We start from the raw sequence: 12538 nt of genomic DNA on the forward strand, positions 1-12538 counted from the left end.
TCTCTAGTTTATTTTTTATTTTATGAGAGCACTTCAATTCATTCCACTCTTTTTTTTTTTGGAATTGAAATCATTTGGTTGTGCTTCAGTTCTAGAAAATGTGGAGCTAGAGTTGAAGATGTGTCAAATGGGTCCTTAGTATTGGATGAGAGTATTTCAGGAAATTCGAAGGGTATCTTGCTTTGGTACGGTTTTTCATCTCTTTTAAGTTTTGAACTAAATCATAACGTTTTGAAAAAAAAAACTACCTTTTCCAAACAGGAATTAACAGAAACCGGAGTTTTTTTTTTCTAGTCGTATTCTAGAGTTCTTCCCACTATACTAAATATAACTATTTTTAGCACTTAGGATTTGTTCCAAAATATAACAACTTCTCCATTAATATTTCCTTCCCAACCAATCACAATCCTCCACCATTCACTTTTTCTACCTACCTCCACTTCTCAACCAATCAAAACATCTTTCTATTCAATTCTACCTATTAACTTAATAACAGTATCTAACTCTAAAACTTTTTATATTCTGGGATGGATGTAGTAATTGTTTTCGTAACTGTTGTCACCCTCATCGAACGCCCTTAAAATTTAACATTATTAAAATTCTTGATATTCTTGCAAATTGAGGCTTCAACTATGTAAAAAGTGACATCAGGCAATCTTAATTATTTCACCTATCTACAGCAAGACGTTGGTGTGTACTTCATCAATCTCAAGATCTATTGGTCCAATTCTCGAAGGTGTTTATAGATGAAGAGTATACGTGTGTGTTCGTAGGGTGAGTGCGCGCGTATATATAAATGTCTCGTCTGTACAATGTATACCAGGCAGGGTTTTGAATCTACAACCCAAAATACTGGACGGCTTTTTTGAATGGAAAATACTTAGACACCTGGTGAACAGCAGACCACTGTAGCAGTCCCAGTTGACAAAATTCACAATGCTTTGCCAAGTTACCAACCAAATGTTTAGTTCTTTCATTCATCACTAATGGCATGTGCCAAATTTGCTAAGCAAGCAAAATAATCTCTTATTCATGGTGTTGTCTGGAGGTTTTGGGGATGGAATTATTCATTGATTTTTTTTAACGAACCGGTGCTTGGAGGATGCCAATTTTATTGTAGTAAGAGTAAAAGAAGTTGTACTAGTACGAGGAACTGTATAAAGAAAAAATAAAGCTAAGCAAGGGGATAATCTCCGAGAGTTGTTTTGCTCCTTATATGGCCTAGGTTTTGGCCTCCTTAATATCCGCCAGTAGAGTTATTGTTGAAAGTTCCTTATGTTGGAACAATTTCTGATTTCTCTCTTTCTAAATTTTTAATACCATTAGTAGGATGAGGGTGTGGAATCATTTTTTTTTTGGTAGCCGCTTATTGGTAGCTTGATATTGTATTAAACAGGCAATGAAACATACTCTCTTTGTCTCATTAAAAAAAACAACATAGGATTCTACATCCCATAAAAAACAATCTAGGATGGAATGCAATATTTTCTAGTACAATGATTCTGGATAGGAGCGTGTCCAGATTCCTATACTAAAAAATGTCATATCTAATCCTAGATTGATTTTTTTTATATAACGGAGAAAGTATATACCTAGATTCGTTCTTTTATGAAATAATATTATTTTAATAGAAAATCACAAAAATGGAGGCCACCCGGATACAATGGCCAAAGCAGGGCCATGTCGAAATTCGATAGGGCCCCGAACGGCGGATGTTCGACAAGTGAATGCATATGGTATCGCGCATACCTTATCGAACTGCGGTTGTTTGACATGTCCTAGCCACCACCCCTATTGAACAATGGGCGTTCGATATGTCCATTTATATCCCATTCCCCACCCTTCGGCAAGGGTTATTTTCGGGTGAAAGGAGGTGAGGACCACATAGCTGGGCTGTCGTCACCACGGGGAGGGGAGGCGATGTCCGTGACAGTGCAGGGGAGACGATGGTGGAGGTATAAATCTCTAATCCCTAAGTGTGACGCTAGTGATTTGTTAATCATTGTTGAATATTAGTATGGATATTAAATTAGTAGCATGTTGAAGTTGGTACTAGATTTGTACATATTGTTTTGAGGTGAGTTAGTAGAAATCGACATGAAGTTATTTTTAAGTAGTGACAAATTAAGTTATTTTACGTCAGAGTAAAATTTAATCATTGGTGAAGTTATTGGATAGTACCGTAGTAAGACAATTTGTTATGTTTTATCAGGATGTCAGGTGATGTGGCCGTTCATGTGTATTATGGCAATGCTCCTATACAAATTTGTTATAATGGGGTGGATTTGACTGTATATACCTTTTTTTTATTCTAGCCTGGATGCATCGGAGCAGTTGGTTATAAACGACGTGTTAGGGTGATTGTATAATATGTTTGGGGTAGACCCAGTGTTGAAAAATTTTATCATAAAAGTTGTGTGATCAGTAAGGGGTGAATGCGGATGGCAGTAGAGAGCATCTACCGGGAGTTGGAGAAAGTTTATGACTAGAGTAAGGGAGAAAAAGGTATAGTCTGGCAATACTGGTGAAAAGGAAAACATATGTTTTTGAAACCGGCGAGACAAGTCATGAGGAGTTGGAACAAACTCCAATGGAGGCTGTGCAACAGTGCAAGAGGGTGATTGTATAATATGTTAGGGTGATTATATATATCTGGATGGTCACCATTTATATGATTATCCATTAAAATAACAATATTTTTTAAAAAATGGATAAATGATACGGGGAATGCATAATACTATTTGCCAATCAAGAATCCCAAGAGTCTTCTTCCTCCAGCCCAGCCTTGCCCTTCCCACTCTTGTTGTCGTTTCACACGTCCTGGAAGCAACGGCATGGCTCTGCTTTTCTTGCGATCTGGTTGGAAGTTCCTGCTCCTATGATCTTGCCATTTCATAGGCGATCTTGGGAGAAGGACTGGTACAGGAGTACTCCCTTCATAAAAGAATAATTTTTAACTACGAATCTAGACGTAGACTCAGATTTATAGTTAGGAATTGGTTTTTCTCGAGGACGAGGACAGAATCTGAATCCCAACATGGCAACATGTGAAATTAATAGAGTCTGAGATAGAGGGACTGGAAGCTGTTTGATGGACAGAAAGAGCCTTGCCTCGCCGGAACACCAAGAACCTGTTGTTGTTGATGAGAATTTGGAATCTGTTGCATCAATCTTTTCGAATGTTTAGCAAAATATTGTACTTTCTGTTATGATTGTCACTTTCACATCATAATCAGGAATACTAATGTGTGATTGAAAAGACATGAGTGTAACGCACTGTAGAAAAGTGCATCTTTCTGTGTCTTGAGAGAGGGTGATAAGTGCAGACGAGTCACCTTATCTTTACTCCTCAAGAACAAAATGGACCTTATTAAAAAGGAAATGGAGTATATTTCACAAATAAATGGATCTTGTCCCACCTTTTTAACGTAAATTTTGCCATGACGTGATAATTCTGTGGCAATTTTTTGGTTTATATTATGATTCTCTTTTAAGTTTTTTTTATCCTTGTTGGATGGCTCATTTTAAGTTTTTTTAAGACTATCTTTGAATAAATAGAGTCCTGGGATATTGGCAAAAACTTTGCTATCCATGTATTTTAGTCAGCAGTTAGTCCACAGCGGGTTCCCCACAATGTGTGTTCACCATGAATGCCAAAAGGATAGATTCTGCAAGATCATTGCAAAAGCCAATTTTAGTTTTACTACTTCAGCTTTGCATTCTCATTATTTCCAGTTTTAGAGCTTGTACTGTTCCCTTTGCATGTTCCGAGATTATGTGTACCATGAAAAAGAAATTGACACGGACAAATGACAATTACTTCTGATAGAGCTGAATGCCAAATTGCCAATTCTCAGGTACCTTTCCCCTTAAATTTTCCAAGGATTATTCACTCTAAGCCTTTTGAGGTGAATATAAAAATTCCAAGATTCTCAAAACAAAGTCCACTAGAAAAGAAGGTAAAATATTATAATCCTTTTAAATTTTCCAGAGAGGACAAAACTCATACTTACCAAGACGGTGATGCTCAATATAAAATTTCAGAAACACAAGGCTATCTGAACGCCAGGTGTTCAAGATTATCCTTGATTCCTCATTGGCCCCCTCGAGGAATTAGCTAATGCTGGCTGCTATCAGCTTATGAGTTTCTTAACCAATCATCGCCGGTTACTTCTGATAGATGAACATCAACGTCTGTAGAAGATCACAAGCAACACAACTAGAGGCAGTCTCACGTCACTAGAGCCTCAGATAATGAACTGTTTGACAGATGGTGATTGAATTTCCCCTTTCTTAGTCAGATGCAACAATGTGAATCCAAAGCTAATTTTCCCAGTATATAATCATGGAGATGTTTTTCTTGTTGACATTTTTAATAATTCATTCATGGTAGGCATGGTTCTTTTTTTTTTTTTTGCGGGGATGGTAGGCATGGTTCTTGCAGATGAGCTAAATGGTTTGGTCAAACATGTTGCATTATTTCTAGAATCAGACTTGTTGAAGGTTACAAGTCAAACAAAAACAATTGAGTTGAGTCATCTGATAGCTTGATTGATAAGGTCAAGGACAAATGCTGGCCACTGTGTACTTACTGGCCTAGTGATTAGGTCATATAAACAAAAACAAACATTATTTCATGACATATTATAAGCTTTCAAGACTTGAAAAGGCAGAATCTTGTGTGGAAAACTTCATTGGTGATACCATAGCTCACTTAGGGCCAACAGAGATGGTTGAAATGGCAACATCAAGACGCTTAGAGCCGGTTTGGTCGGCAAGATCACAAAACTCAGAAGCAAACAATTTCATGTAGGGACGGCATACAAGTACACAATTAGTTGAACAAACCAATTTATCTATCACTCCCTTTTCTCAATTTTCTTCCAAGGTCTCCAAAATAATGGTACTCCATCCGGCCCTCCGTATTTAAATATATGATACTGTTGACAAATTTTTAAAACTTCGACCATCAATAGCTCTCAAAATACTTATTTTGAAAAAACAAAAATCATCTTCATAAGAACTTTTACGATATTATAATTCTGTTAGGCGGTATTGTTGCTTTCTAATAGAAAATTAGTTTCTTCTATGCAAGTACTTTATCACTATGCCAAAATTATGAGCGTTATGTTTCTTCTGTGTAAGAACATCACATTTGACCACATACAAATTCAGGTGATCATCAACCTTGAAGGAAAATCAAGTCACCATAGATTATTTGTATGATATGCTTCAAGGCTCTCCACGCTAAAATATACTTGTTGGATAAGGATGATGAGAAGCTTGATGGCAGAATTCATGATTAACAATAACAAGAAGAAATGAAGAATATTAAAGTTATCAATACAGCAGTTGCCCTAAAAACCGAATAATCTTATGGGACTGTCTATATATCTATTGACAGAAAATCCCACCTCCCATCTTTCAAATTTTGGACCATCGGATATGCTTTAAGATTCGTGCGGAGACATTAACCCTAGCTCTCCTCCTTCCGTTCCCCTCTCATCGCTCGTTCCGCCGCCACCATCGCGTTTTCCTCCACTCCGCCCGATCCCCCGCCGCCACCTCCCCACCGTGTCGTTGCCCGCTTCGTTGGCTGGCCGGAGGGCGTCAATGGCGCCGGCGACCCCCCCCCCTGTAGCGCCCGTTCCGTCTTGGCGCCTAGCGGGAAAACTAGCTCTTAAAAATCCTATTTGCGAAATCCGTTTCTTTGCTTGTTGTCTAGTGCCCGTGCCATCTCAGGTCTCAAATCCCCGATCCATCGTCGAGTTCAATCCCGAATCCAAATCCTTCCCAAATCAAATCCCTCCGCAAAAGTCTATTTTGCCTCCCTAGGGTTCGATGGGCCGAATCCCTCTCGGCCCATCTCCCCCTCCCTCCCCGGCTCGCTCTCTCTCTCTCTCTCTCTCTCTCTCTCTCTCCCTCTCCCCCGCTCTGCCCGAGCGCTGCTCGCGCGAGCGCGCGAGCCGCGCCGAGCCCTCCCTCCTGCTCCCGCTGTCGTTCCCGCCGACGCCGCCCAAATAGCCGTGGCTTCCCGCGCGCGCGCGCCGTGGTGGCCGACCGCCTGGTCGCCGCCGCCGTCAGGCTCTGCCCGCGCCTGCCCGCGCCTGCCGCCCGTGTCGCCGCTCCGCTCCAAGCCGGTCCGCCGTCATCGCCGTCGTCACAACCCGGCCCCGCCACTCCGCGCGCTAGCCTCCAAGGGCCGGAGGCAGAGCCCTCCGCCCTCTCTGCCGCGTCGCCCTCTCTCCCTCCTCCTTTTCCCGAAATGGCAAGGAGGCAAGCCTCCTTTCCCTCTTCCTTTCTCCCTTTTCCTCCCATTGCCGGCGTCATCCTCCCCCCCCCCTCTGTCGCCGTTTTGGCTGCGAGCGCCGAGCGCCAGCTCGCGCCTTGACCGCCCAAGGTCGGTTTCCAAACCGTCATTGCCGCCCTTTAAAGCCCAGGTGCCCTCCCTCCCTTTCTCTTCTCGTTTTGTCCCATCGTCTCCACTCCATTGTCGCCGCCTCCCGTGCTCTGTTCGCCGTCGCTGTTCGCCGTCGCGCGTGTCGGAGGAGCCGGCACGAGCGAGGACACGGAAGGGGACTCCGGGCGCACCCTCTCCTTCCTCTTCCCCGGCCCGAGGCCGGAGAGATCGCTCCCGTGCCGTCGGCCTCTCGTCACCGCGCCCTTCCCCGCACGGTAGTGTCGCCCTCCGTTCTCCCTCCTCGTTCCATCTCCTCCCCTTAGACTCGGGTAGTAGCACGAGTAGCCTCCCCGTAGCTAGCTGGCGCCGCCCCGACCGTTGCCGCCGCCCGCCGTGTGCTCGCCGCCGTCGCCGCCCGAGCTCGGAAGCGCCGCTCGTCGCCGGCCCCGCTCGGCATAGCTCCGCCCAATCCGTCGCTAGCAACGGATTCCCGTAGCCGCGTAGATGCTCTCACCGCCGGGAATCGACCCCTCGTGACCTCATCGCCGTTTCCCCCTTCTCCTGCCGCCGGTTGCCGCCGCCGCAATCCGCCGCCGTCGAGCATCCCCCGGCGAATCCGAGCCGTTGGCTCGTCTCCTCTCGTCCCGTGCAACCTCCCGGTGTGCTCGCTTTCGCCTGTATCGCCGTGGTTCGCTCCGCCGCTCGCCGCCGCCGCCCGCCGTCCGTTTCGGCCGACGTCGTCGTCTACCTCCCGCCGGCCCGCGTGGCAGCCACGTAGGCGCCACGTCGGCGCCACCTCGGCCACGACCGGATCGGCTGACCCGGCCAGCCGCCCCCTCCGTTTCTCTCCCCGTGCGCGCGGTCCACCGCGAGCCGTGAGGCTGCGCGTGGGCCCGTCGCACCGCGTCCTCCGCGAACCGCGCGCATGCGCCGCGCCCCCCTCCCCAAACCCTAGCACGCCCGCGTGCACCTCGCTCACGGTGAGCCGAGCCGCCGACAAGCGGGTCCCACTCGGGACCACGCGGAATGGACCCGGCCCACCGGCTCTTTCTCTCCCCTCCCCGCTCGCGGGCGCCATGGGCCGCCTTCTTGGGCCGGCCGGCCCATTAAGCTCGGCCGAGCCGCCCCTTTCTCTCGGGCCGCGCCCTAGCCGCCCGAGGGAAGTCTAATTTCCCTCCCTCTTTCTTTTTCTTTTCTTTTCTTTTTCAAAAAGGGTTTAAATAAATCCTTTTCCTTTAGACCAAAAATCCAATAATCTTAGAAATTCAATATCTTCCCAACCGTAAGTCCGTTTGACTCCGTTCAACTTCCAAAATTCCTCAAATCTCGAGATCTATCTAATGGCACGCTTAGAGGTCAATAATAGGGCTTTATTTTCGCCGTTTGTTGAATTGTCCCGTTTCGCGTGTAGTTTCGGAGCCCGAAGACCCGCAGTGCGAGGATTTCGAGGATCAAGCTCAAGATCTCGAGCAAGGCAAGCCACCTTTGAACATCTTGAGCCTATATTTGAACTTAATTAATTTGCTTGCAAAATATTATGCATTGATAGGATTGCACTTGATCTGTTTGCCCCGTCTGCAAGGCAGACCGGTGGGCCTACCCAACTTGTTGCATCTGATCCTTCCACTGTTAATTGTTATACCATGTTCCCTTGTAACCACCTAGTTGCGCCTCGATATTCGTGCACTCTGTGCGAGTATCGACGGTCGCCTTCAAACTTAAAATCTGAGTAAGTTCTTGGGTAAAACTTGGGTTTTTACAAAAGACTTGGAAAACCCGACACCTGGGTCGGTGCTTGCGAACTAAATGAATTTCCAAAACCGCGGACCGGGGAACGTACCGGGAGTACGGTTTCCCGCTCTTGCACTTAAGGACCGTTTCCTTGGAATTTCATCCGAACATAAGACAAGTACGACCACATGGGTGGAATGGGACACCCCTGGCTGAGTAATTAGCCAATCGGGGGAGCCTTGATGCCAAGAGACATGTGGATTCGCCGGGGTGGTGTCGGGGAGGACCCCTGGGCTTCCTGGCACAGTATGGTCTGGGACCTAATCTGGTGTTGGTCTGGGACCCCTCTCGTTGGCATATGGCGAACCTGTGTCGGCTTTCGAAATGCCTTGTCATGAAAGCCTTAAGGTCTCTAGTCGTGGCCGTTCTGCACGGGCTGGATGATCCGGGTTAGTAATGTCGTGTGGGTAAAGTGTACCCCCTCTGCAGAGGTTATTAAGCTGTCCGAACAGCCGTGCCCACGGTCATGGGCGGATGTGAGGTGATTCCTAGCGTAGTTTTGTTTGACTACTGCCTTGTGAAATTTTGCTGTTGTGAAATGGGTTTGATGTTTGGAAAATCTGCGGCTGATGGGACCAGCAAGGCCCGGGTGGCCGTTTGAAAGCTATTGGCCGGGTGCCAATCTTGATCAATTCAAAAGATTGATACATTGCACAAACTCCGACCGGACGAGACGCACTTTCTCATCCGTGTCGTTTGAGAAGCACTCACTTAGTTGTTTCAGGAAAGAGTTCAAATAAAATCAATTGCAAAAACAGCAGCCCTTCTTTGAAGCCTGCATTAAACACTTATTTCCCATGGCTTGCTGAGTACTCTCGTACTCACCCTTGCTCCATATAAATAATTTCCCCCCCCCCCCCCCCCCCCAGTTGCTGAAGAAGATGAAGCGGATCCCGCTGACGAGGAGTTCCTTCAGGAGAAAGCCGGCTACGATGAGTTTTAGGGTTTCGGCCTAGTTCCCAAGTCGCGCCTGTGATGTGTGGTCCAAGTCTTGGCTTCCGCGTTCCTTTTGTAATGCAGTTGTGAGCTCGGGATCTGTCCGCAGCCCAACATGACTGTACCCCTACTCTATAATAAAGAGACCTCGGTTGCTGTGATATTCTGTCTTCCTGTTATACCAGCACTGTTTCCTGGGACTGGTATCAATTAACAGGTTAATTTGGAGCGTCACGGGCTAGTTCCGCTCGGGACTAGTTCGGGGCGTGACACCCCCCCCCAGCCTCCTCCCCGAGCCGTCGGCGACGAGATGCCCTCCGCCACCAACGCCGGCCCACCGCCCTCCTCCAGCCCCGTGGCTCCAGCGCTGCTGCCAGCGCCTCGCCACCCGCCCGATTTGCCGCCCACCGCCGGGCTGCCGCCTCCCCCGGCCATCCCTCTAGAGTCAGCGAACTCCTCCCCTTCCTCCTCCCCCTCCACCTCGACCCCACCCTAGGACCCTAACCTGTAGGGTTCCCTGCTGGAGTCTAAGGTGTCACCGGTGTCGGAGAAGAATAGGAGGTCGTCAGAGTTAGAGAAGAAGGTCTGGAGCATGAATCTCGAAGCTCATATGGTGTCCCAAAATCTGCAAGATTTAGGGATGCAGGTTCTGTTAAAAGAAGGTTAGCAATTCCGTAATGGTTATTCCTTGTCGCGTAGTATAATCCCTGTAACGAGCAACAAAACAGTGAATTATGACACTGATCATTGATTAGAGAACCTATATCCTGTTCAACCATATTAGCTCAACACTTCTCACAGTACAATAATCAAAATCAGATAAAACATAAAGTTTTTCGCCTGCGGAAAAAATAATAAACCCTGCACAATTACGTGAGCGCTTGGAGAAAAATTCTCGCGGCGCCGTCAGGAAAGGGAAAAGATATCCAAACAAAGAGCAAGAATCCAAGAAAGCAAACAAGAAATTAAACAAGCCCAACAAGCAACATAGAAAATGTGCAACATGTCCTTATCCCTCTATGTCAAAGTCAGAAGAACAAAAACCTCAAGCCAAAGCCTGCACACATAACATAAGCTCCTGCATCATCTCCATCAAGAATCTCATAGTCCTCTTCCTCCTCAGTTCATCCTTGCCTGTTGCCTACTCCCTCCTCAATCCTGCAGAAGTTTCTGAAGAGATCAATTACCAAGAAACTGAGAGGAAACACACAGATTATCTGCACACAGATCATCACCATACTTGCATCTGTCGTTGAGAGAAGATGATCCCGTTCACAAAGCAGAGAAGCACCAAGATGAAACGTGCCCTGCACTAAGCTATGCTGTTCGGCAGGAGCTTGGTGAGGCCAGTGATGGAAGCACGCCGCCGCACGCCAAGATTCTGCAAGGCGGACTCGGAGTCGGAGCAGAGGAAGCTACGGCGTGTCAGGCTCCCCTTCTGGTCGTGCCCGCCGAATCGGCCGCCGGGCACCTGACCTGACCTGACCTCTCTTCCTCTTCCTCTGCATCTTCCACTTCCTCTTCCTCTTTTCTCGGTGTCTGAATCTCTCCTGAGTTGTTGAACAGCCTGAGGAAGACACGGGCTACGATCCTTGTGCCATCCTGATTTGTCCCTCCCTGTCGCCTCACTGTTTCACGCGTCCTGGAAGCAAGCAGGCAAACGACATGGCGGCTCTGCTTTTCTTGTGATCTGGGTTGGAAGCTTCTGCTCCTTCGATCTTCGCCATTTCTGAGGCGTTCTTGGGAGCAGGGCCCTTGGTCTTGCTGCTGTCTGCCACCACTCTGCCCTGCTTGCCCCTGTGTGTTCTTCTTGCTGGCTTTCTCGTCCTTGTCTGAATCTTGCAGGTTCTTGTCTGTGACATCCTGGAGACGCGTTTCAGGTGTTCTTGATCTTGGAGCTTATGCCTGCGAGTTCTTGGGTGCAGGAGGAGTTGTTAGTTGTTACCTTTGTCTCCTTCATTGATCCATTGAAAGAGGCAGTGGCTGTTTGCTCTTTGATCTGCATGTCCTTTGGCCTTCACCGACGACGAGATGGGCTCTGCTCCGTTCGGTGACGCCGTCGCCGGCGGTGGGCTCTATGAGTACCAGGGGTATCACGGTGGCTTCGCCGGCGGCCATGGTCTCGGCCAACCGGCCGGCCGAGCGCCCGCGTTGGACGACGGTGAAACTGAGGGGATGGACGCATCCGCCGCCGCCGCCGCAGTCGCCGCCATGGAGATGGCAAAGAGGAATTGTGGAGGCGGCCGGGAGGAGAAGGCGGCGATGGCGCTCAAGAGCCACAGCGAGGCGGAGCGGCGGCGGCGGGAGAGGATCAACGCCCACCTCGCCACGCTCCGCACCATGGTGCCCTGCACCGACAAGGTGAGCACCTCCCCCACCTCGTTGCCGGCGAGGTCTCGCGGCGGCGGCGGCGGCGGCGGCGCAGTCAATTGCACCAAGCGACGGCGAACTCTCACGCGGCCCACGACACGTTGGGCCGAGATGGGCCTTTTTTATTTGGGCCAGAAACTGATTCTCTCCTGGGCTTTTTCAGATGGACAAGGCCGCGCTGCTGGCCGAGGTGGTGGGCCACGTCAAGAGGCTGAAGAGCGCCGCGGCGCGCGTCGGCCGGCGCGCCACCGTCCCGTCCGGCGCCGACGAGGTCGCCGTCGACGAAGCGTCCGCCACCGGAGGCGGAGGAGAAGGCCCCCTCCTCCTCAGGGCGACGCTGAGCTGCGACGACCGCGCCGACCTCTTCGTGGACGTCAAGCGCGCGCTGCAGCCGCTCGGGCTGGAGGTGGTCGGCTCCGAGGTCACCACGCTGGGCGGCCGCGTCCGCCTCGCCTTCCTGGTCTCGTGCGGGTCTCGCGGCGGCGCCGCCGCCGCCGCCATGGCCTCGGTGCGCCAGGCGCTCCAGTCCGTGCTCGACAAGGCCAGCTCCGGCTTCGACTTCGCGCCCAGGGCGGCGTCGCTGCTGGGCAGCAAACGCCGGAAGGTCTCCACGTTCGAGTCGTCGAGCTCCTCGTCTTGACAAGTTTCAGAGAAAATTACGCCAAAGTCAAAAGGATCTGATCGGTTGCAGTGATTTTTGCTTCTGATAAATTAATCGATCATGGTTGTAAAAGAAAGATACAAAGCTGAAGTGAGTTTCTTCTTTAATTTCTTTCTTTCTTTCTTTTTGGCAAGATTAATTACTGAAGTGGCTTCTCAACATTGGTTAGCACTTAGCATTTTGCTGCTGCTTATCTTTTCGAAGAGCATTGTGCTCCATGCATGATTAATTACCTTGCATTTGACATATATATATTTGACATTTTCACATTTCACTGCAACTTCAGTTTAACTAGTAACTAGGAGCTTTGCTCCTTCATGCATGATGCATGACATCATCACAATGTGTCAATGTCTATTTTTATCCAGCTTTAATGGGCA

The 12538-nt window shown here is 48.6% G+C and overlaps 1 protein-coding gene across 1 annotated transcript; it reads left to right on the forward strand.

Annotated features, from left to right (window-relative positions):
- Window positions 1-10097: 10097 nt before the first annotated feature.
- LOC127766433 (transcription factor bHLH30-like) lies at window positions 10098-12265 on the forward strand. The gene is made up of 2 exons (XM_052291479.1): window positions 10098-11488; window positions 11661-12265. The coding sequence occupies exons 1-2, from the start codon at window positions 11159-11161 to the stop codon at window positions 12135-12137; spliced, it is 807 nt and encodes a 268-aa protein (XP_052147439.1). The 5' UTR covers window positions 10098-11158; the 3' UTR covers window positions 12138-12265.
- The last annotated feature ends 273 nt before the right edge of the window (window positions 12266-12538 follow it).

Source organism: Oryza glaberrima, chromosome 1, assembly GCF_000147395.1.
Source record: "Oryza glaberrima chromosome 1, OglaRS2, whole genome shotgun sequence".
In the NCBI taxonomy this organism is placed as follows: Eukaryota; Viridiplantae; Streptophyta; class Magnoliopsida; order Poales; family Poaceae; genus Oryza; species Oryza glaberrima.

Excerpts from the sequence above, each read along its gene's own strand:
- LOC127766433 (XM_052291479.1), top strand. The coding sequence starts at position 11,159 with ATGGGCTCTGCTCCGTTCGGTGACGCCGTCGCCGGCGGTGGGCTCTAT. Across the intron at positions 11,489-11,660 it reads TGGTGCCCTGCACCGACAAG|ATGGACAAGGCCGCGCTGCT; the intron begins GTGAGCACCTCC and ends GGGCTTTTTCAG.